Below are 24,805 nucleotides of genomic sequence, written 5' to 3' on the forward strand. Positions count from 1 at the left end.
TGGTTCTCAGCTGCTGTTCGGGTCAGTGCCCCAAGAGAGGGGCTGCTTCTGGCAATTGGCTTGGGGCCAAGCCCCCCTCAAGAACCCCAGCCACTGGTGGCCAGGTTACACATTTGTCCCTCCTCCGATTCCCAGCTACTGTTAACTGGGGTCAGGGCAGGGAGGATGGAAAATGGAGTAAGTAAGGCAGTTTCCCTCCTGAATCTGGGAAGCCTGAGCTAGTTGACTGCTTTAAGCCCAGCTCACAGTCCTATAGAGATGGGACCAGCTGATAGCAACCCAACAGCTAAGAGTAAACCATGAAACGGAAAGAGAGTTGAGCAGATGCATGGGGGGGGGGGGGGGGGAGGGGAGGGGGGAGGGAATCAACAAGGGACGAGTTCCTACAGCTTTGCAAAACCAGCGGTCAGGGCCTCTGTCCTCTTGGAGCTCGCCTTCCAGTGGAGCCAGAGAAGAAGTAAACACATAAGCAAACCGGCAAGGTCACGACCGACCCTATTAACAGGCCAGGGAGCAGCCTCAGTGGAGCGGGTGGTCAGGCGGCCACCCTGAATAGGGAGCATTTGCACTGAGCATAAGCCCAGGGTAGGAGGGCTGCAGACAAAAGGTCCAGTGGATGCCATGGCCTGGGAGAAATAAGAGCTCTGTGTGTTTGGAAAACAGACGGGAAGCCATGAGCCAGGGGCGGGGAGCAGCTGGAGGAGAAATGAGGAAAAACACCCACCTAGATAAGTGAGGGTGAATTCAACAATGTCCAAGCCCAAGAAGGGTTCGGAGACAAAGCGCAGATCACTGACAAAGAGGGAAGGTTGTCGCGGTTAATCAGAAGGGACCTGTGAGGCCACGTAAGGAAGCTGGATTTTTTCTAAATGCAGCCTGAGCCATCGAAGGAATGTATTTAAGTTTAAATTCAAGTCTCAATTCGGTCCAAGCTTTCCCTTGGAAAGCTGCGAGGAGGGCCGGGACTTTATCACCATCTGATTTACCAAACAAGCAGCCGCTGCAGCAAAACTTTCGCAGCAACCCCGGACCACGGAGGAGCAGAAGCGGGAACCGGGAACCCTCCGTGGTGGCTGGGGCGGAGTGGCAGGGACCTCGCCCAGGGGGGGCGGAGTGGGGCAGTGCACACGCAGAGAAGAGGACGGGTCTGAGACCCGTGTCAGAGGCAACAGGACAGGCCGAAGGCTCCGATGGGGAGGCAAGAGAGAGAGTCCATAAAAGGACGACTCCTCATTTAGGGCATACGCATCCAGGCTGAAGGGGACGCCACCGACTGCGATGCGGCAGTCTGGGGGCACTGGTTTTGGGCGATCCTGTGCTGTTTACTTGTGATCTCATTGATCGGCAAGGGGCAGTTACTTCCTGGACCGCTCTCTGTGCCGCTTGCGATGCCGTTGGGCATTCACTTCTAAGTGAACCTATAAAGACAAACTTGGCCACCAAAAAGGATTGTTTGCTGTTGAAATTGTAGCATTATTCATCCCTTTGAGTCTTTTTTTTTTTTTTAAACGAATAGACTTCAAATGAGAAAACTTCGAAAACATAAAGTTAAGCAAATTGACTTTAGAATCTAGCATTTTAGGGGCTCCTGGGTGGCTCAGTCTGTTAAGCATCCAACTTCAGCTCAGGTCATGATCTCATGGTTTGTGAGTTCAAGCCCTGCATAGGGCTGTCTAGTGTCAGCACAGAGCCCGCTTTGGATCCTCTCTCTCTCCCTCTCTCTCTCTCTCTCTCTCTCTCTCTCCCTGCCCCTCCCCCGCTTGTGCTCTTTCTCTCTCTCTCAAAAATAATTTTTTTTTAAATGAAACTAGCATTTTAGCACGTCCTGCTGACAAACTGGAAGGGGTGTGCCTCCTTCTGATGTGTTTGTCAGATGACTTAGTTGTTTATATATCAAGAGATTGATGCCAAAGATGAGCAGTGACTCTCCCAGGACTCAACTCCAGGCTTGCACATCAGACCTGCTGATGCCCCCCTGGTCTCCTGAGTTACATCTTCCCTGAGTTACACGAGCATATGTGTGCATGTTTCACCTCTGTGGAACTCAGCAGTGGAAATGCCAAGGCAGCAAAGAGGGTAAGGAGGACTTTGGTTCGTTTTAACAACGGAATCTGAGAAGTGCCAGGCAGGGAAAGCCAGAGGAGAAGCAGGCTACCTCCATCTGTCAGCAGCCAGAAATATGTGTTTCTTTAGTGGTGGTAATACGCAGGGTGTTCTACTCCCAACGCGGCCCAGAGCCTGGCAGGAAGTCAAGCCTGTGTACCCACAGTTGTCGGCTTGGCCTCCCGTAGGAACAAACTATGCTTCCCTGCAGCGTGATTCAGAGCTCCGTGTTTAGTTAGACTCCAGTAGACTTGATGACAATCCGAGACAGGGGCACCTTCCTTGCTCTCTGTTGTGAGCTACCCACCAATCATGTGAAGACATGTGCTTTGGACAAGTGTGTCGGCATAGGAATTCTAAATTTAGGAGTCATGGTGAAGAAAGTCCATAACCATTTAATGTGATGTGCCAAATTTGTGGGTATGTGCACTTTTCTGGAGGAAAAGAGCTGTATCTTTCTTCAGATTCTCAAAGCGGTCCAGGATCCAAAAGATCAAGAACCTTGAAAAGAATATGTCCTAGTCTACTCAGGCTGATTTAACAAAAATACTACAGATGGGGGCGCTTAAACAATGTTGCTTTCTCACAGTTCTGGAGGCTGGGAAGTCTAAGATCAAGGTATCCACAGATTTGCTGTCTGGTCATAGTCAACTTTCTGGTTCACAGACGGCCACCTTCTGGCTGTGTCCTCACATGGCGAAAGGGGCAAGGGAGCTCTCTGGGGTCTCTTTTATAAGGGCACTGATCCCATTCACCCTTATAACCATCTGCCGAAGATCCTACCTCCTAATACCATCACACTGGGGGTTCGGACTTCAATTTAGGAATCTTCAACACATTTAGTCTAAATCAGTTCTTGAATAGTAAGACACTGGGCTCATTTAACTGAACATCAGGCGTTTCCTGACTGAGTAGATTCTCTTCTACCTGCACTTTTTTTTTTTTTTTTTTGAGAGAGAGAGAGAGAAAGAGGGAGAAAGAGAGAGAGAATCCCATGAGGGGCAGAGGGAGAGAGAGACAGAACGGGGCTCATGTGTTCTACTCAAAGTGGGGCTCATGCTCACCTGAGATGGGGCTCAAGCTCACCCCATGGGGAACTCAAACTCATGAACCATGAGAGCATGACCTGAACGGAAGTCAGGAGCTTAACCGGCTGAGCCACCCAGGCGCCCTGCCTGTGCCTTAACTGACCCTCTGTTCCCCAAAAGAAGCACATCATTTTAGGAATACACTTGGCCACTAATTCAGGAGTCAAGGCCATATACCACATGTTTAAAGTGTGCACAGTAAGCCTTGCTCACCAGCCCCGAGGACCCCAACACTCACACAGCACACCAAAGCAGAGGTCCTCTCCAGATTGCCCTTGGTCACTTGAGGGAGGCCCTGGAACACGAAGTCGGGACATTTTGATAATGAGATTATGTCATAGATATCACTGGTAGAGAAAACCAAATGAGATACTCTGAGAAATTAAAACTCATACTTCAGATTTAACCACATAAACCCCACGAACACCTGAGCTTTTGAGGGGTGCCTGGGTGGCTCAGTCAGTTAAGCTCCCGACTTCGGCTCAGGTCATGATCTCACAGTTTGTGAGCTCAAGCCCCACATCAGGCTCTGTACTGACAGCCCAGAGCCTGGAGCCTGCTTCAGATTCTGTCTCCGTCTCTCTCTGCCCCTCCCCTGCTTGTGCATTCTCTCTTTCTCTCAAAAATAAATAAATAAACATTTTTAAAAAGCCTTTGATATATCCTTCAGCAAAGAGCCAAACTGGTGTGTGTGTGTGTGAATATACCCTGCATTCAAGTCAATAAGAAGGATTCTGGGAAAATGGCAGTAAGGGTGGGGTAGTGTTTTAATCTCTCTGAATTCCCAAGTGAAAAAAATAGCACAGGTACCACAAATCCAAAATGTTATGGAAAACACAACAAAATTAGGAGTAAGACATCTCCATGACGATCAAAATAAAGGCACATAAGAGAAACGTGGGAAAGCCACCAGACCGCATGGGTTGCAGAATCTGTGCAGGAAAAGGCGGAGGGTGTGACCAGGGTGCCCAATGACCTGAGAACAGTGACTGACAGCTATTCACCGGGAAAGCAGAGCCAATAGGAGAGTCTCTGCCACTCCAGTGATGAGAGGGGATGCCTTCAGGATGCCGGACAGCCCAGCTCCTGTGAGCCCTAGAAATTAGGAACATAAGAAACAGAAGGGCCACATAAAGGCGGGGGAGGGGAGCAGAGCCAGAAAACCCCAGCGAGGGGGCGCCTGGGTGGCTCAGTCGGTTAAGTGTCATGATCTCAGGTCATGATCTTGTGGTTGGTGAGTTCGAGCCCCGCGACGGGCTCTGTGCTCAGAGCCTGGAGCCTGCTTTGGATTCTTTGTCTCCCTTTCTCTCTGCCCCTCCCTCCCCCGCACTCTCTCTCTTTCTCTCCCTCTCTCTCTCTCTCTGTCTCTGTCTCTCAAAAATAAACATTAAAAAAAATTCTTTAAGAAAACCCCAGAGAGGAAGTTGCCATGTATTTGAATCCTACCCAGAAATAGCAGAAGTGGGAACTCGGTGATGTCAGACAAACCATTCTAGAGCACGCCCTGCTCCAAAGCCTCAGGGGGACTTTCACACGATAATAGACAATGGCAAAGCAGTGAGGTAAGATTCGATACGTTATTTGAGGATATCAAAAATATAAAAATTTTAAAAGAGCAGAAGCCAGACAATATGGGCCTCCTGATGAGAGAATTCAACCCCACTGTGGTCTTGCCAAAGGAACTGACTCTTATTAAGCCCCCGAATCTGGCAGGAAATCTTTGGAATCTAGCAGGAAACACAGAGGCCAGAAGAACATGAACCATACAAAATCCAGGTCATAAGAAACAGGTCAAATGATGTGAATTCTTTAACAGATGAAAGTGAGGAAAGGAATTGAGGGGAGCCTTGTGGACTTAGAAGACCGATTACATTTTTTAAAAAGACAACACTAAACTCTTACGTCTAAAGATACCATTTGGCTGATAAAGGTATTTGAAAAAGTAAGAAAGTGATCAGGGTAAAATCGGGGAGTATTTACATTAAGGAAAGGGTAGGGTTGAGGTGGGACAGGATTCATTTCTGAGCTCCAAGACAGTGATACTCTAATTCTACCATTTGTTTTTTTACCACTGGAAGTGCTAAAATATACATAGATAAAATTAACCGTTTTAAGTGTACTATTCAGCACCATTAAGTGCACGCACAATGTTGTACAACCATCACCTCTCTGGGTTTCCAGAAGTTTTGTATCATCCCAAACAGACACCCTGTTACCTACCATTTCTTTTTTTAAATGTGTTCATTGGAACCCTTTACTAAAAAGATGCTTTCCTGCATCTATGATTTGGTTACCCAGGGGTAGGGGCCATATGGAAGGGCAGGATAAAGGCTGAGGAGGGATGGGACCCAAGGGGCATCTGGGGTGGCCCCAACCCGTTCTGTTTCTTGTCCTGGGAAGTGATGACAAGGGTGTTTGGGGCATGCTGAGATCACTATGAGCGTAGGGAGGAAGAGAGGGAGACGGGAGAGCCAGGCAAAAAAGGAAAGCAATTTTCTGCCACCGCAAAAAAAGTACCTATGATATGACAACATATATGCATTTCCTAAGATGAATTATGTACGGTTCTGTAGACCTAGAAAGAAAGAAAGAAAGAAAAGAAAAAGGTAGAGTGTCCATCTATTAGGTGGATTTAGGCCTAGGCCTACTTATGGGCAGACAGATGTATAAAATAACTTCTCAGAGACCCTCGGGGAGCAAAAGGGGCCTCTGGAGTGCCGGCAATGATCTGTCTTGGATCTGGATGTGATTGCCTGAGCGTGATCAGTTTGTGAAAAACTGTTGGGCTGTACATTTAACAATACGCACATCCTTCTGTATGTATGTTATACTTTCATAACAACTTTTCTAAAAAAAAATTCAAAGTATCTTGCACTCCTAAGATCCTATCTTAGGGAAATACCCAGGCCTTATTGAGGTTGTCAGAATTCAAAGAATGCATTGCGACATGTAGAACTGGAATTGTGGTCCTTTCCACTCATTAACTATCCACGAAATGAAATTAGACCTGACTCAGCGGCCTGCTTGTTCTTGACTGAAGGAGGAAGCCGACAGCTCCGATCTCTGGGCCTGGCAATGGCTTAGCGGCCCCCACATCTTGGTCCATGGCGTAGGACCCAAGAGGAGCCACAGCTGCCGATCGTTGAGTGTGGTGCCAGCGAATGGGTCCAAGATGGGAGTTGAAAAATATCTCACTGCTGGCTCCCTCTGAGGAGACATGGAGGGAGGAGGAAGGGGGGAGGATGAAAAGAATCTAAATAAAAGTCTTTCCACTTCATGCCTGCTGTAATAACGATCTTTGAGCTATGGGCTGCAATATTCCTCCAAAGCATAACCCCCCCTGCCCCGTGTTTCTCAGAGCTTGTCACTTTGCAAATGAGCCTTACAGAGGCGCCTGGTTCGCAGTTTGAGCCCCGCATGGGGCTCTGTGCTGACAGCTTGGAGCCTGAAATGGATCCTGTGTCTCCCTCTCTCTCTGCCTCTCCCCCACTCACGCTCTGTCTCTGTCTCTCTCTCAAAAATAAATAATAAAACATTTAAAAAATTTAAAAAAACAAATGAGTTTTACAGAAGTTCCTTTTGGATGGCCTGCACTTTTCTCTATGTATGATAGTCAATAAAACAAGACAGTGGATGATCCAAGATGCAAATTCACTGACAAAAATAGGGAGGGAACTAGCGTTTGATGAATGTGTAGAAGTCAGGCAGCGTGGTAGTTGCTGAGTTTTTGCAGTTTTTTATTTGTTTTTACTTTGGTAAAATATACATAACACAAAATGCACCATTTTAACTTTTTTTTTTTCATGTTTCCTTTTGAGAGACAGACAGAAACAGAGACAGAGCATGAGTGGGGAGGGGCAGAGAGAGAGGAAAACACAAAATCAGAAGAAGGCTCCAGGCTCTGAGCCGTCAGCACAGAGCCCGACACGGGGCTCGAACTCACGGACTGTGAGATCACGACCTAAGCCGAAGTTGGACGCTTCACCGGCTGAGCCACCCAGGCGCCCCTTAACCGTTTTCTATTGTGTAATACAGTGGTATTGAGAACGTTCACATTGTTTGGCAGCCATCACCACCATCCGTCTCCAGAACTTTTCATCATCCCAAACTGAAACTCCATACCCATTAAACAAGAATGAGGCAGAAGGCCACCATTACTGCGCCCCTCAAAGACCCCGGCAGGGTCACAGAGGTAAGTATTAGCAATTCCAGGTCACTGCTGAAAGACAGTTATTAAAGGTAGCCTAAAAGTTATAAAGCCTGCTTTCGGTACTGTCTTCAGAAACTTTTGAAATCCTTAAAGGAAATGGAATGATGTTTTGATCGACTCGCCTGAGTTAGGTACTACCAGCAGCATGGCGCCCCTCCCGTGGGTGACGCTTGTTACCCTACCGCAATCTACATGTTGACCCCCCCATGTCTGTTCCACTTTCCTTCAGGGCCAGGACTGTGTCCCGTTCCCGTCATACGTGGAACAGTTGGTAGTGCGCCTGGCACGTAGTAATTGTTCCATATACGTGTGCTGAATGAATGGATCAAAAATTAATACCTACTCAATTCTTACCCAAAGCTCAGGTGCTAATTAAATTTTTTCCCTTTTGGGAAAGAACCGCCTTTGGGAACATAATAAATCACCTGGTAACAGAAGTGAGAGACCTTGAAGGCAAGGAAAAAGAGATGGTCAAGTTGCCTCTGCATAAGAAAACAAGAGGGATTTGCAAATTTTTTTTTTTCCTGATGGGGAAGGTGGGGAGCAGGTCCAGGAAGGGAGAGAAGAGAGAGCTGCCTGTGGGCAGGTGGGGGCTGGGGGACCATGCACAGCTGTGTTGAGTGGCCAAGGGCACTTTAAGAACAGAAACACCCAGAGTTCACTCTGAAGCTGCGTTGCTGTGATTAGGGACTGTCTCCCTTCCCGTGTATCCTCAGTGACTAAATAATGTAAACATGGACAGAATCCTTGGAGAGGGTTTTGGATTTCCTCAGAAGGTATGTGCCAACCTTATCTGGACTTCACGGGGACAGGGGAGCCCAGCAGACACTGTGTCACAGAAACAATACTTGTGCTAGATTGCCGGAAGAGTCTTCTGTCCATTCCCGATCATGAAATAATTTTATCTTTGGATCAGGCCAGACCTCAGAAAGCTGTGACGCAGATTCCTTTGTTCTGCCTACTACTGGAATTATTTTTACTGAGTTGAATGAGAAGATTAGGCCTACACTGAAGGAGGTCATACGAAATAAGCCACGGGGAGCCCGTTACTGAATTGACGTAGGGGTATTTGCTGATGAGGGCTCATGTGTCTCATTATCAGACACTAGAAAAAAAAAAAAAATTCCTAGGAAACATGATTTTTTTTTTTTTTGCATAAAAATGATAGCAAATCTTAGAACTAATGATATTCTCCCTTCTCTTTAGTTGCTAAAGTCTCCTGACCAAACTTGGGGCCCATCTCTAATGACTGTGCAGGACTTGACATACCCAATTTGACACCATCCCTACCCCTGGCTTCGTCTTCTTTTTTTTTTTTTTTTTTAAGTTCGTTTATTTATTTTGAGAGAGAGAGAAAGAGAGAATCCCAGGCAGGCTGTGCGCTGTCAGCATGGAGTCCAGTGCAGGGCTCGAACTCACCAACTGTGAGATCATGACCTGAGCCGAAACCAAGAGTCTGACACTTAACCAACCAAGCCACCCAGGGGGCCCCTCCTCTTTGCTTTTTGGAGGTGCTTTGTGCCACACAGAATTCCATAAGCTGCCACCAACAATTTTTCAAGCAAGGCAAAGTGTAAAGAAAATAAATTAATAAACTCTCCAAATTATATTCTTTCCAGTTCCCACCCCAGGGTGCTTCTGCACTTCAAAGAGTGGAAAGCAGAAGATAAGCTATCTCCCTCCTACAGCCTGATGGCAGGCTTCACCCATCCCTCCCCATTCCTCCCTTGTAAGTACTGGCTGCCATTTCTAGCAAAATTATTTATGGGTCTGTTTTTTTGGATCAAAATCATGCTAGATCACACACACGCACAGGCACACACATCCCGAGCTCATTAAGCGATCAGAAAACTCTCTGCCTCCCAGCCACACAGTTGAGAGACAGAACTCCCTCAGCTCTTCTCAGATATAATATGCTTCTTATTTCTTTAGTGCATTTTCCTTATAAATTGTTTATGCGTGATAGAAATACTTCCCGTATACTTTGTGTTACTATGATACAATGTTAAGTATCTATGAGAAAAAGAATTTTAGAAATTAACCATGAAATTGTATGTGAAGCATCACTGGGGTCAACTACAATGTAAACGTTACAATTAGCACTAAAGTTCCCCTCCACCATGGTCTTCCTCAGCCCCACTGCCGCCCAGAGTTAGTCACTGTTACCAGGTTGATGCACGTCCTTCCAGATTGTTGTCTATGCTTCTGCAGGTATATAAACTTATCTACAGCTATACATTGCTTTTATTATGTGTGTCTGTGTTAAATGCACGGTATGCTGTTCATGTTATTATATGTGTCTCTGTGTTAAATGCTGTTCGTGTTAACGCTGTTCTACAATTTGCTTTTTTTCACCTAACATTATGTCTTCAGAGCCACATTTCCTGCTTCGAGGGAAGAGCAATTTTCTATGTTAACTTATCCAAACAGCCTCTTCTAGACGGTAGCTACTGGTCTTCCGCCTTTATTTTTCAGTCACTGGCACTACCAAAGACCAAAGTGGCAGGTCATAAAGGAATTCAGAAAAGGAGATCACAGGAGGACTACCTCAGAGGCCGCCATGCTACAATATGGTGCTCAACCTATTACTTGTCTCCGTCTCACGTTCATTCATTTAACAATTTTTGACTGGCTATCTATGACCCACTGTTCCAGCCACTGGGGATTCATCTGTGATCTAAAAGAAAATCTGTACCTCTCTGGCGCTTTCAGAAGACAAAATAATAAGTAAAAGAAATAATATGTTGGTGCTGATAAGTGCTATAGAGAAAACTCAGGGAGAAAAGAAGAATAGGGATTTCCAAGGGAAGACCAGTGAATGCAATTTTAAATATGGTGGCCACGGAGGGCCTATGGAGAAGATAACAATCTGAGCCAAAGTATACCTTTGATTTGTGCAGATAGTAGCTTCTTCTTCCGAGAGAACGAGAAAAGAGTGAAGTGCGGCATTTTTAGCAATATCTTTCCCATCATTCAGCCCTCCCACGGCTGGCTCACCTTCTAAAACCTGACTGTTGAGCAATTCTAAGAGGGGTCAGGATGTTCACACTTCTGTCAGCCTACAGACAGCATGCCAGAAAACAACTTGGCTGTTTTCTCTTTCTGGCTTCCTTTATCAGGCACCTGCACTTTTAAAAGGTGTCATATTACAAGGCACCTGGCTGGCTTAGTTGGTAGAGCAAGCAATTCTTGATCTTAGGGTCATAAGTTTGTGTCCCATGTTGCGTGCAGAGATGACTTAAAATAAACAAATAAAATGTTTAAAAGGTATCAAATTGCTTCTCTTGACTGCTATTTTGAAAAATTCTTGGGGCACCTGGGTGGCTCAGTCGGTTGAGTGTCCCACTTCGGCTCAGGTCATGATCTCACAGCTTGTGGGTTCGAGCCCCATATTGGGCAATGTGCTGATGGCTCAGAGCCTGGAGCCTGCTTCGGATTCTGTGTCTTCCTCTCTCTCTGCCCCTAACCCACTCGCATTCTGTCTCTGTCTCTCTCAAAAATAAATAAACATTAAAATTTTTTTTTCTAAATAAAAATTTTAAAAAAAGAAAAATTCTTTTCTTGTGAAACTCCCTTAAGACAAAGATTCTCAACCTTGGGTGCATACTCGCTTTACCAGGAGAGCTTTAAAATTTTCTGCTGCCCGGCTGCCACCCTCAGAGGTCATAATTTCATTGATCAGGAGTATGGCCTGAGCATCGGAACTTCTCAAAAGTTTTCCCAGGGATTCTAAGGCACTGCTAGGGATGAGAACCACTGTTTTACAGGCCGCTAGCCCCAGTGATAATGTGTTCCACAAATGACCACAGGTTTCCAATTGAAGGCCATTTCAGCCAGAAACGAAGACTGGAGGATCCTGTAATTAGCCACATGCTATTATTACTACTTATTCCTTAATTCCTTATACACAATTTCATGCTTTTGCAAAGTGCTCTCCAATATATTATCTTTTTGGAAATATATGTTGTCATCCTTAATAATGTCCTTAAAAAGACACTAGAGACCTCACTGGTAAATGTTAATGGGGAGGGGCTTGGCCAAAATGCAGATTAATTCCAAAAGAATTTCTTGAGCGGCTATTATGTGCCTCAGGCTCATTGTACTCTGAACTCATAGAGGTCTCACATCTTTCTTGACATTAAATTTAAACAATTTGAATTAGTTAAATAAGTTAAAATCCTCTTGAACTATAAATGATAACTAAAAGGAAAATATATCATGAAATACCTGAATATCATGTTCACGTACATTATGGCATGTACCTGTTTAATATTCACAACTCTATCAGTTGAAAATTATTCTCTGAGCAAGCCCAGGCTCAGAGAGTTTAAGTGACTTGCCTAAAGCCATGCAGTTATCAGTTGCAGAATTGGAATTCGAACCCAGTTCTTCTAACTTTGAAACGAGTGCTCTTACCAGCATGGATGGAAACTGCTGGCTCCAGCCGACTTTATGTGTCTTTGGTCTGTCTGTGTTCCTCTGAAGGCATCATGTGATCCAAGGAAATGCATTCACTGATCTTAGAGTCCATAATGAAAAAAGAAAAGAAACAAATATTTGTTTCAAATCTAATTCTTGCCATACTGGGACAGTTATTGAAAATGGTACCAACGTCTATACCTATGTTAAAATATATACAATACCGGGTAGGGCAAAAGTTGACCAATAAAAAGTTACATCTTCATGTTCGTACATATTCCATAAATATATTTATATGATATATATGATGTGTATAGGAATATACACGATATATTTATATTTTATGATTATTTTTTATTTCATTTTATTTTATTTTTATCTTTATTTTTTTTAACGTTTTTATTTATTTTTGAGACAGAGAGAGACAGAGCATGAATGGGGGAGGGGCAGAGAGAGAGGGAGACACAGAATCGGAAGCAGGCTCCAGGCTCTGAGCCATCAGCCCAGAGCCCGATGTGGGGCTCGAACTCACAGACTGTGAGATCGTGACCTGAGCCGAAGTCGGACACTCAACTGACTGAGCCACCCAGGCGCCCCTATGATTATTTTTTAATTAGAGAGAGAGAGAGAGAGACACGGCAAGTGGGGGAGTGGGACAGAGGGGGAGAGAGAAAGAATCTCAAGCAGACTCCACACTCCGCACAGAGCCTGACATGGGGCTTGATCCGAGGCCCTGGGATCATGACCTGAGCTGAAATCAAGAGCCGGATGTCCAACCATCTGAGCTACCCAGGCTCTCCTATATTTTATTTTTATAATTATATTTCACATTACATTTATATATTTCATATTATATATTTTAAATATATATTTTATATTTTATTTTCATCACATATATTTCTATATCCATTTCTATAATTTTAATTCTTGCACTTTTGAACAAATGTTTATATATCTGATGTTTCCAACAGAATTAAAATTTTGCTGTAAAAGCAGTAATAAGTTACCATGCATTGAGTGTGCCCTATGAGAACTAAAAAAAAATTACTTCCTTCACCATAGTTAACATTCCAGTGACCTCTGCTAAGGCAGCCCTGAAAAATAACTTGCCATACCAACAGCTTAATGAGTAAGTCTGCCATTGTTTTCTTCCTTGTTTGTCCTCAACTGTGTGATAAATTTCAAAGATAAATTAGACCAATTAAATTCAGTCTCCACAGAGTACTGCTGGTTATAACACTAAAACTAAAAGTCTTTCTAATTCCTTTCTCCACATTAACCCCAATCACTATTCCCACAGTAATCATGGTTAATAATTTAGGAAACTTCTGAAGAATTTTTACATACACACAAACAGATGTATATGCTTTTCCTAAGGGGCTCCTGAGTGGCTCAGTCGGTTAAGCGTCCAACTCTTGATCTCAGCTCATGATCTCATGAGGTGGCCTCTTCAGAGGTCATGATCTCATGGTTTGTGGCTTCCAGCCCCGTGCTGGACTCTGTGCTGACAGTGCGGAGCCTGCTTGGGATTCTCTCTCTCCCTCTCTCTCTGTCCCTCCCTCCCTCACTCTCACTCTCTCTCTGTCTCAAAATAAATAAATAAACCTAAAAAAAATGGGAATACTGATACTATCTACATTACTCTATTTCCTTTGTTCTCATAACAAACATTTAATTACCTTCAGACTCTATATTTCAAGTTCTAAATTTTCTCTGATACTCTGAAACTGTATTCAGTTCCTACTACAAGCTGATTCCACGACTGGGATGGGGAATGGTAGGCAGACACACAAGATGGAAAGGAGAGGTCATATGGAAAAGAAGAGTAAGCCAGTCAACAAGTTAGTAATCTGGAAGGGACATAAAAATAAGTATGGAAATGACTGTAATATTTATTAATTCAGATGTTCATTCATTCATTCATTCATTCATTCATGATGATGAAGTATTCATACATCCAATAATAATTCCATAGGCAAGATGGAGAAACTGAGGCTAATTTCGGCCACTACTTCACAGCACAGCCATTAGATTCACTTCTTCCTCAATTCTGTGCTTTTTCTCCTCCCCTATGCCACAGACCATAGACGTACTGATTTGGCAGTGACTGAAGAGGCTCACTCTTACAACTCCCTATCCATCTGCCCCCTTGAATATATTCCCCCGTCACCTTGCAGCTAAAGGCTCTGTGATTAGCTTCTGGCAGTAAGATAAAAAGCGGTGATAGGTGCTAGTGCCTACCCTCCAATTTCTGCTTATCCCTTCCTTGCTGGGATGTAGACAGGTGTTGTGTGGTTACCAGAGTGGGTGTTTGTGGGGAGGGTGGATGGACTTCTGAATGTCCATAAAGGAGGATAAAGTAGACCTCAAGGTGATCTGTCATATTTTTTCATTCATTAAAAAAAAAAAAAAAAAAAAAACCAACTTGGGACGCCTGGGTGACTCAATTGGTTGAGCATCTGATTCTTTTTTTTTTTTTTAATGTTTTTATTTATTTTTGAGACAGAGAGAGACAGAACATGAAAGGGGGAGGGTCAGAGAGAGAGGGAGACACAGAATCTGAAACAGGCTCCAGGTTCCGAGCAGTCAGCACAGAGCCCGATACGGGGCTCGAACTCACATACCACGAGATCGTGACCTGAGCCGAAGTCGGAGGCTTAAGCGACTGAGCCACCCAGGCGCCCCGAGCATCTGACTCTTGATTTCGGCTCAGGTGATGGTCTCACAGTTTGTGGGATCGAGTCCTGTTGCCTGGGATTCTCTCTCTCTCTCTCTCTTTCTGCTCCTACCCCACTCTCTCTCTCTCTCTCAAAATAAACTTAAAAAAAAAAAAAAAAAAAACCTTGAAGCAAATATGAAAACTGTTAGCAGTTATTTATTCTGGTTGGTGGGTACCTAACTCTTTTTAAAATGTTTGTATGCCTCTATACTTTTCAATGTTTTATCTATAATTTAAAATAAATTCTAGAGAAACAAACTACAAGGGACTCTTAATACTAGAGAACAAACTGAGAGTTGCAGGAAGGGAGGCTGGTGGGAGATGGGCTAGATGGGTGATGGGCATTAAGGAGGGCACTTGTTGGGATGAGTACTGGGCTCAGTCCCACAAACTGCAAGAGATCATGACCTGAGCTGATATCGAGTCAGAAGCTTAACCGCCAAAATATCTTAGATTCTAACGATCATTTTACAGTCATCAAAGACATTACAGGAAGTCACATTAGTTATGTTGCTTGGTTTCACATAAGAGAAAGGGAACCTTGTACTCTCAGCCTGACCTAGATATTCCCTTGAGCAGAAGCAATCTCCCAGAACATTAACACCAGATATGGCTACTTTGTGACAAAAACGTGAACCTTGTGCAAAAGGGCTAGAGAGTCAAAAGTAGATATTGACCAAATCTTGGGCCACATTAAAAAAAAAAAAAAAAAATCCACTGAATCTGTCCAGGTGATGCGCCAGGAAATATATCTGAAGAGAAAATTTGCCTAAGTCAATGGCTTTCAAACCTTTTTGACCTAGATCCACATGAAGGAATACGTCTTATGCTAGGATCCAGTTCATATACACATGTGTAAATCTAAAGGTTTCATGAAACAGCATTCACCTTTACTATGAGTGATTCTATTTTCTTTTCTACTGTTGCTTTTTTAATTAAGTTGGTCCCTAGTCACTGAATTGTTTTTCAGCTCTCAGTTTGAAAAGGACTGTTATACCAGGGGTTGAATATATGCTGAATTGTATTAATTGAGATGGATTTAACTTAATTTAATTAAGAGGATTAAAGAATACTTTATCTCATCCGTTCATTTATCAACAATGATTGAGTGGAGCCTGGGTGGCTCAGTAGGTCAGGTGTCAGGCTCTTGATCTCAGCTGGGGTCATGATCTCAAGGTTCCTGGGATCCAGCCCCACATGGGGCTCTGTGCTATTGGTACAGAGCCTGCTTGGGATTCTCTCTCTCCTTCTCTCTCTCTGCCTCCCCCCACCCCCCAAGCGGACACGTGAGCTTTCTCTCTCCCCCTCTCAAAATAAATAAACTAAAAAAACAAAAACAAAAAACAATGAGTCAGGCCCTGTTCTGACTCCTGAGGTACAGCAATTAACAAAACAAAGTCCCCCATTCATAGAGCTTACGTTATAGGGCTCTGCTGTCCAATAAAGTTACTAGCCATGGATATTTACATTTAAATTAGTCAAAATTAAATAGAAGTAAATACTCAGTTCCAGTGCCACACTTGCCACATTTCAGGTATTCAGTAGCCACTTGTGGCCTATTGGCTACTGTATTAGAGCAGAGACAGAACATTCCCATTATCAAAGTAAACTCTTTTGAACAGCTCTGCTCTAAAGGGAAGAATCTGCCTTGTAACTTGACTAAAGTAATGATTTGTTAGCAGAGTACAAAGAGTCTAGGTGAAAGGAGCAAGAGAATTCATTAACAGATCTCAGAACGAAGGGGTTCAGACCATGCACCAGGAATAGTCCAGCTGGCTCATTCCTAAATCACCTTCTGTCACAGTCATAAACTACACTCCTACCTCCCTAATTCCGTATTAAGCAAATTCCTTTTTCTGTAACTTGACGACTTCCTATACTACATGTAACCAGCCAGGAATTTCTCATTCTATATTAACGGTATTCTTGTTTTGCAAATCAATCTCGTATGAGTTTGGTAAATATTAACTTCCCTGAACTTGACCCCCAGTGAGTAAAGCGAACACTACTAAGCTGAGAACCAGACCCTTTGCACTGTGAGTACAGAAAGGACTACTAGTTGCCTACATTCTTCCTTAATAACAAAATCCTGATTTCACTTAGGTGGCAACGAGCCAGTGTCCATGAGCTGGAAGACGACAGGGTGCGGCCTTCCCTGCAAGTAGATGTATCCATGTAATTGGTGGGATTGTGGCCAGGGTACAGGGGTGCAAGGGCACCTGGCTCCAGCGGTGGGGGGGGGGGGGGTCCCAAACAGACCAGATTCGGTCACTCACTGCTGACAAAATCCAACGGCAGAGAGATGAGTGGCAGTGAAACAAGCAAAGGACTAGGGTCTCAAAGACTGTCTCCCAAGTGCTGAAAATACTTCCGGCTTTATGTAAGGACAGTGTGGGGGAAAGGTGGGTGGGTAAATGCAGGTGAGCAGTGAAGGTCAAATTCATCATTGTTTTGGAGTCAATCACGGGTGGTGTCTTATGGGATCAGGGCGGTCCTCATGGCGTGAGGGGGTAGTTCTGATTCCCGTTGAGGACGCTTTTGCCCTCAGGATCTTCCATCTGAGCTAAGAGCCAAGCTTGAAAGAAGAACCAACTAGAAAGCTTGAGGTCAAAATGGAGGCAGAGGAAATCCTCTTTCAGGACTTCTGGAATAGCTCCTTAGAAGGGAAACACACAGCTGGAATGTATCTCTCTTGTCCTCCCCTTTTCTTGCAGTCTGCAAGGTGAATGTGATGGTTGGAGTTCCAGAATCTATTGTAAACCACGTAGGTGGTGGAGAAGAAAGGAAGATCCTAGGCCCCTTGTGCCCATGAAGCCACCAAATCAGTCTGGACTGCATATCCCTGAATTTCTTTTATATGAGAGAATAACCCCTTATATTGAAGCTATTGTAGTCAAGCCTGAACTGATAAAATGGGTGAACTCTCACGAGGTGCTTTTCTCCTGTGACGACTTGTGTGAAAAGGCCGCAAGTCATGGTCTTTGAGACCTCTTCAATTGTGAGAGATAACAAGTCATATTCAGCTGTAAAATTTAGGACCATCTTAGATTTTTGTTATACTTCCCTGAGCAAATCATTGTAAGAAATTAAATATCATAGAAAATTTCAAATGATGCCAAAGCAAAAGCTAATCAGTTAGATAAAGGCCAAATCCTTCCAATTTGTCAGTGGCTTGCAATTAGTGAATAATTTTCCCTATTTACATTACTGGTGTTCTAAGCAGGTATTTTCAAGAGTTTTTCAGTCAACAGGATGGAGCTTACAAAATATCCGAAATTTCAAATCAGATTTTCCTAGGATTTTTTTTATGATTTCAAGTCTCTGAATTACCATGAGCTATCAAACATTAACCTGAGTTGGAAATCTCATGACACAAGTTGAATTCTTTCAGGGATTTGCAATTAACGTTATGATTAAATAGAACTTCTTTAATACAACTAAATCCCTAAAATATCTCCAAATAGCATAATTAGAGGATTAATGGAATAGTTTCAGCAATTATTTTATAAAGTAATAAAATGTGAGAAGAATTATGCATCCAAATTCAACCAATATTTATTGACAACCTATTAAGGACACCAGGCTTTTTTCATTGCCTTATTTAAGATCCCCAGGGGCGCCTGGGTGGCGCAGTCGGTTAAGCGTCCGACTTCAGCCAGGTCACAATCTCGCGGTCCGTGAGTTCGAGCCCCGCGTCAGGCTCTGGGCTGATGGCTCGGAGCCTGGAGCCTGTTTCCGATTCTGTGTCTCCCTCTCTCTCTGCCCCTCACCCGTTCAAGCTCTGCCTCTCTCTGTCCCAAAAAATAAATTAAAAACGTTGAAAAAAATTTTAAAAAAAGATCCCAAACCCCCCTTTTTTGTCTAATGTTTATTTTTGAGTGAGAGACAGAGTGCAAGAGGGGGAGGGGCAGAGAGTTGGAGGGAGGGCGGGGGATGGGACACAGATTCCGAAGTCTCTGAGCTGACAGCACAGAGCTAGATGTGGGGCTACAACTCACAGAGATCATGACCTGAGCCAAATTTGGAAGTGAGACGCTTAACCATCTGAGCCACTGAGGCACCCCTTCCAAAACCGTTTAACTCTGAAAACACTCCATTCTATGCTTGGGCTTAGGGAAGCTGACTTTCCTAAGGTTGCAGGACTAGTAACAGATAAAGCCAAGATTTCAGTCTAAGGTCCTTCAACTTCAGTACTTTTTTTCTCTGTGGCTTTTTAAAAACTTGAAAAAAATGTTTTTAATTGAACATGTAACTGGAGAGGAATGGAGGGAGCAGTTTAGGCGTACTAGATCAGTAAATGGGAATTTTCTAAATAACTTAAAATGTTAAGGCTGAGGAAAATAATTGATGATATGCCTGGGATAATCTGTTTCATTCCTAACATCCCAGAAATAATTCCCAGGTTTGAAAGACCCTCCAGAGACCATCTGTCAGATGTCCATTTGTTTTCAAATCGCCTTCATGCCATTTTTTAGTTAGTTTCTTCCCAGTTACCCAGGGCCTTCTGGGCTGCCCAGGGCAGCCCTGGGCTGCACTTCTGGGAGGATACTATTTCCTGGCTCTATTCCCTTTTAACTCTTCCATCATCTCAATTCACTGTCCTATGCTCTGCTCTTTCCCAAGAGCTGCGCTCTCTTACTGGGCAGAATGCTTTATTACCGCATTTAGGAAAAAAAAAAAAAAGTTAATGTATTATAATTGCCCGATTATTTGACTTACTAGAACAAAAACTTCTGTTAAGGATAGGGCTGGTTTTAACTTGTTTACAATTAGGACGTCCGTGCAAAACCCGGTGCCAGGGACCCCACAGAGCATAAAAATACTCGTGGAATGAAACAAGCTCTCGGGTTTCACGCAAAAAGGGAAATTGTTTCACTAGGAGTTTATTTTGCTTTACACCTAATAATTGGGTCTCAAGTCCAAATAACATTTGAGCAGGTGGGAAACTCCCTATTTCTAACTCTCTACCATCTAGGATAGAATTTCGACGTCATCTTAAAGTGACAATATAGCCCTTTTATCAAACCAAGGACATAATTCAAGACCCAGTGCAAAACAAAGTTCTCCAGCAGTCGGCCTCAGGAATCCGCAAGCTTTCGAACACGGAACCCAACTGGGAGATGGAAACCCCATCATGTAAATTCCCACGACACCTTCCTTCCTTACCACAGACTTTCAGCGCCCCACGACGGATCCGAGGGCTGGCGGGACTACCTGTAGCCCACCACCCGGACTCAGTCCTATCCCACGAAGGCGTCCGAAAACTACAGCTGGGGCAAGCGCCTGGGCCAAATGCTAAAAAGTTCCCCGAGGCCTTGCGAGACCCAGGAGGGAGGCCAAAACCCGGCCTCTGCCGTCATCGTCGTGGAGAGCCTCGCGGTCTCCCCCAGCCCCGACCCTCCGTAAACGCGAACTACTCTACAACAGTTGACATTTGGGCTCCCAGAAGAGGGTGGGAGCTGCGGGGCAGAGGCGTCGGGCGGAAGCTTGAAGAGATTTCATCTACGCTCCACCCGGTCCCACCTCCCAGGACAGTTCGGCAGGGCAGGTAGGGGCAGGGCCCCAGGCCCCGCTTCCCCCACTCTCCCCACTCGGGGCCGGAAACCCCTTTCCCCTCCCTCCAGAGCTCCCCTCCCCCACCACGAGAGCCTCGGAACTCGGCATTGTGTACCAGGGACGAGTCCCCGGATGCTCGCCTCTCCTCCCCGGCCCGCGCCTTGGCTCCACCCCCAGCGCGGCTCTGCGTGCCACGTCACCGCTTGCAGCGCTTCCGGAGGCGCAGCGGGCGATGACGTAGGGGGACGTGCCCTCTATATGAGGTTGGGGAGCGGCTGAGTCGGCCTTTTCCGCCCGCTCCCCCCTCCCCCCGAGTGCCGCTCCGGCTGCACCGCGCTCGCTCAGAGCTCCCGGCTCCTGCTAAGCTAGCGCCGCCGTCGTCTCTCCCCGGCCGCCGTCATGATCATCTACCGGGACCTCATCAGCCGTGAGTCGTGACTGCACTACTCCTACTGCCGCGCGCAGGGGACAGGGGTGCGGGTGGGGGCGGGGGAGACGGACGCCCCTGCTGTCGTGGGCCTAGGGGACGCTGGCGGCCTTTCCGGGAGCGAGGAGGCGTCGGTGCCTGGGGCGCGCGTCGGGGTTTCGAGCGCCCGGGGAGGGGTGGGGGCCGCGTGCGGCCGGCTGGCGCGGGAAATGGCGCTGGTTCCAGGGCTCCGGGCGCACCGTGACCGGCGGGTTTGTGTCCCCGAGCAGATGATGAGATGTTCTCCGACATCTACAAGATCCGGGAGATCGCGGACGGGCTGTGCCTGGAGGTGGAGGGGAAGGTGAGTCGGTCGGGCCGCGGCGCGGGGGAGGCAAGGCCGGGCAGGCTCGGGTTTCCGCCGCACCCCCGCCCGAAGTTGTGCAATCCTCTCCGCTGCCTCCTGGCGGAGGAGACGCTTTTTCCGGGCTCGGGTTTTTCTAGAAAAGTGGAGGCGGAGCTGAGCCTGGAAATAGGTCCGCCGGCTTGGCGCCCATCCTCCTCCCGGGCGATCCGGGACAGGTAGCCTCGAGTTGGGAGCCCCAAGCCTTTCCACATTTGCTTTATCCGTACTTGCTCATCGACCTAAAATCCCCCGCAGAACTTCTCCTTGGGTGCAAATGATCCCGTTTTTGTTGCAGTCAACAAAGAATTCTTGTTGAGTTATGGTGTTTCAGGAAATTTCGCGGTGCATGAGTTTTTTCTCCATAACGATGTGTTAGTGGTTTTTTAACATGAGTCCAAGGTGTTTGGGGGGACGATGATGGAAGCATGAGCTGCTGACATAGATTTTCGGGAGGCGTTTATGCTAAGGTGAAAAGTGTTTGAAACAACTATTTTTTCTTGATGTAGATGGTCAGTAGGACAGAGGGTAACATTGATGACTCGCTCATTGGTGGAAATGCCTCCGCCGAAGGCCCTGAGGGCGAAGGTACCGAGAGCACAGTAATCACTGGTGTGGATATTGTCATGAACCATCACTTGCAGGAAACCAGCTTCACAAAGGAAGCCTACAAGAAGTACATCAAAGATTACATGAAATCGTAAGTGAACCTGGTGCGACCCACCTACTGTCTGGAATCGTTGGGATTTAGGAATATGCTCGCTTTGAGGTTCTTAGCAGGCATACTTGCGAAAGGTCTGAACCTTTTTCTGTGGATGAGTTCATGGGGATAGTTGCTTTTCTAGAAGTAAACTGGTGTGAGCATACTGAAGCATGCAGCGTGGTTTCAGCCTTTCAGTATCTTATTTTGGAAATAACATGAAATCCAAAATTGTGAACGGTCTTGAAACTTGTCTCTTGTGAGCTACTAGTTCCTTGATTGTGCCATGTTAATTTTGCCCAGTGACAGCTAGTTGCCCTTCCTTCCAGTGGTTGCTGGATTCAGTTTGGGTTTCTTTAGTGAATAAAAATTTGTTTTGCTGAGAACTCCGTACTTTAACCTGTTAATGAAATATTGTTGTAGAATCAAAGGCAAGCTTGAAGAACAGAGGCCAGAAAGAGTAAAACCTTTTATGACAGGGGCTGCAGAACAAATCAAGCACATCCTTGCTAATTTCAAAAACTACCAGGTAAATACCTTAAGTATTTGTATCAAAGCATTGTATAATCTTAACTGCCAGCGCAACAAATTGCTTGATGAACCTTTGATGTAATTGTGGCTATTTCCTGAGTCTTGGGAGCGGTTTAAATACTTCATAGATTGAATTCCAGTAGTCTGGGCTGTGGAAAGTAGCCTTCCCTGCTCCCAAGTGTGTTTCCAGATCTTTCCTTGTTGCAGAATCTCTTCCCTACTTGCTTCCCGGATGACTTTTTTCATTTCTTCCTCTCTGGAATTGCTTGTTAACGTCCTAAGTGGTCTTCCAGTTTTCTTTCTAATTTACAAGTCCAGTGTGTTACTGCCAGTGGAGTTCTTTCTAAACTGGTTCTGTTGGGAAACTCAGTGACTTTGCCTTACTTCTAAAACTTAATACCCTGGCTCTTTTTCTCTGTTTAATGTGCTCTTTCGTCGTATGTTCCCTGTGCTTGATGATGTAAACAGGCTTTTACAGAGTTTGGAATTGTATATGTGGGGATGAGAGAGTAAGTTTCCAGAACGCCTAAAGTGTTCCTAGATTGCTTTGTACTTACTTTGGTCATTTATTAGCGTCATTTGGTGAACAGGAAGTTTGCTTTTTTTTTTCTTCTTTTCCCCTCTCCTGGTGAAAGTCTCTCTTCAATTGTGGTGTTCTAAATTCTCCTTTTGATTGTTTCATCGTAGTTTGTTTTGGTATGATGTGTATATAAAGGTCTAATTCCGGGTATTTGTTTGCTTCCTGAGTTCTTTATTGGTGAAAACATGAACCCGGACGGCATGGTTGCCCTGCTGGACTACCGCGAGGATGGTGTGACCCCATATATGATCTTCTTTAAGGACGGTTTAGAGATGGAAAAATGTGTAAGTATCAGGAAGTGGGTTGAGATCTGCATTGTAAAAATGGACACATCTCAGATGTGACTCCTTGTTTCCTGCCACTGGGATGGTTAGAATGGGTTTTACAGCACTCTTGAAAGATGCAGGTCTGGGTCTTCTTTCTCTTTCTTTGGGGGTCTAAAAGGGTTGTGTTTTACACGGAAAAGATTTTTATGGCACAGAAAGGCACTTGAGAGTTTTTTTTATCTACACCGAAAGCTTGTCTTTAGGCGGCTTAAATCCTAGCTTACACGCTAAACCGATGAGAAACAGCACTGTGTTAATCTTCCCCCGTAGAAATGGCCCCCTTTATATTTTGCCACACGTGTGCGTGAGTGGCATGTGTGGCACGAAACGTTTTCCACTTTGGTTTACTGATAACGGGCAACTGGTCATTGAAAGTCTTGACGTTACTAGCTTTTAGTAAATAAAGTTAGAGCTGGCTGCTGACCCGCGACGCAGACTGCTTTAGTGAAACTAAATGAATGTCTACTACGCACGGAATTGCTGGAGGCAGTACAGAACTGAAAGCATTCATCATCCTAGCTCTCCCAAGGCTTCCATATAAATCAGGAGCAAGATAAACTTTAGGCTACACTAAATAAGATCAGAGGCAACGGTGGACTGAAATATCCCCGGATGGTACAGATGATTCGGTGAGGGGATCATCCCAGGCTTGTCTGAGGTTTTTGTTGGTGGAACGTGTGAGTGGGACTTGCTCCAGAATGAGGCATCTAGAAAACGTGCTACCTCTGAGTTGGTAAGGATGGCCCTGCATCCACTGATAGACCTCGAACAGTTGGCCGTTGTTCTTTTGGTTTGCACTAGGATGCGAAAGGAAAAAATCCCCGCGCTTTCTGTCTGTCTTTGTGGCAGCCCGGATTGAATAGGGGAATACACCTAGAGCCTAGAAATGTTAAACATTTTCGCATTGGCTAAAAGTGTTAATTCAGGCTTCCTTGTTTTTGCAGTAACGAATTTGGCTCTTAACTTTGGACGTATCACCTGTCGTCCTAGCTGGCTCCTACTCATCCACACGACACCAGGACTTAGACGAATGGGACTGACGTCATCTTGAGCTCTTCATTTATTTTGACCGTGGTTTATTTGGAGCGGAGGCATTGTTTTTAAGAAAACATGTCATGTAGGTTGTTTAAAAATAAAATGCATTTAAACTCATTTGAGAGAATGCCTCTTAGTTTAATACATATTTAAATCCATCCTGTGTAGTGTCCTGGAGAAGCTAGAGCCTGGTTGTAGACTACTGCTAGAAAGCATAAGACTGCCTGCAGATAACTTCTACAGTGAGAACTACTTCTGGGACTGCCATATAAAAAACAAGGACCCAAGGTCTTAATTCTGAGTTCAAGTAAAGGGAAAGACCATGCTCATAGCTGTGCCAACATTTGAAGTGGATTCCTCACACATTTCATCACCTGCAAACGGAAGTAGTTAACTCTGGAAGAGATTACCGAAAGAATAAAAAGAGACTAATACTGTTGGAAGCAAAGTTTTGTCTGATCTTATTTATCCTAAATCAAGTAGAGCCAAGTTCTAGAGAAATCCAGACCTCTCCTGGAATGCGTGTGTCAAACTCCCTGGAATGGGGTCGGCAGACTGGCTTGTCTTGCCACCTCTTTTCGTGTGACTTTAAGGTGGTGGTTTACATTCTCAAACGGTTGGGAGAAAATAGCTGGTGGGATATGAAAATGTCAATTTGTCCGGTTTGTTTTGACCACTGCCGTGCTCATTTGCTTACATACTGATGGGCTCTTCGCGGTAAGAGCAGAG

General features: G+C 45.0%; 2 protein-coding genes and 1 non-coding gene across 3 annotated transcripts in view; 2 read left to right on the forward strand and 1 right to left on the reverse strand.

Moving 5' to 3' along the window:
• SLC25A30 (solute carrier family 25 member 30) overlaps window positions 1–20,124 on the reverse strand; it is a 75,417-nt gene extending 55,293 nt beyond the window's left edge. The window contains exons 1-2 of the mRNA XM_042921494.1: window positions 19,706–20,124; window positions 11,818–11,920 (exon numbers count right to left, since the gene is read on the reverse strand). Of these exons, the coding sequence (XP_042777428.1) occupies window positions 11,818–11,912 (95 nt within the window). The 5' untranslated portion in view covers window positions 11,913–11,920; window positions 19,706–20,124. The remainder of the gene's footprint in view (window positions 1–11,817; window positions 11,921–19,705) is intronic.
• A 243-nt stretch (window positions 20,125–20,367) lies between these two features.
• On the forward strand, window positions 20,368–24,193 carry TPT1 (tumor protein, translationally-controlled 1). The gene is made up of 6 exons (XM_042921860.1): window positions 20,368–20,522; window positions 20,792–20,865; window positions 21,414–21,604; window positions 22,028–22,133; window positions 22,883–22,999; window positions 23,986–24,193. The coding sequence occupies exons 1-6, from the start codon at window positions 20,495–20,497 to the stop codon at window positions 23,986–23,988; spliced, it is 519 nt and encodes a 172-aa protein (XP_042777794.1). The 5' UTR covers window positions 20,368–20,494; the 3' UTR covers window positions 23,989–24,193.
• Window positions 23,787–23,916, forward strand: LOC122202966. The gene has a single exon (XR_006194992.1). It is a non-coding gene; the product is annotated as a small nucleolar RNA SNORA31 (small nucleolar RNA).
• Window positions 24,194–24,805: the final 612 nt, after the last annotated feature.

Source organism: Panthera leo, chromosome A1, assembly GCF_018350215.1.
Source record: "Panthera leo isolate Ple1 chromosome A1, P.leo_Ple1_pat1.1, whole genome shotgun sequence".
In the NCBI taxonomy this organism is placed as follows: domain Eukaryota; kingdom Metazoa; phylum Chordata; class Mammalia; order Carnivora; family Felidae; genus Panthera; species Panthera leo.

Excerpts from the sequence above, each read along its gene's own strand:
- TPT1 (XM_042921860.1), top strand. The coding sequence starts at position 20,495 with ATGATCATCTACCGGGACCTCATCAGCC. Across the intron at positions 20,866-21,413 it reads GCCTGGAGGTGGAGGGGAAG|ATGGTCAGTAGGACAGAGGG; the intron begins GTGAGTCGGTCG and ends TTCTTGATGTAG. Across the intron at positions 22,134-22,882 it reads CTAATTTCAAAAACTACCAG|TTCTTTATTGGTGAAAACAT; the intron begins GTAAATACCTTA and ends TTGCTTCCTGAG.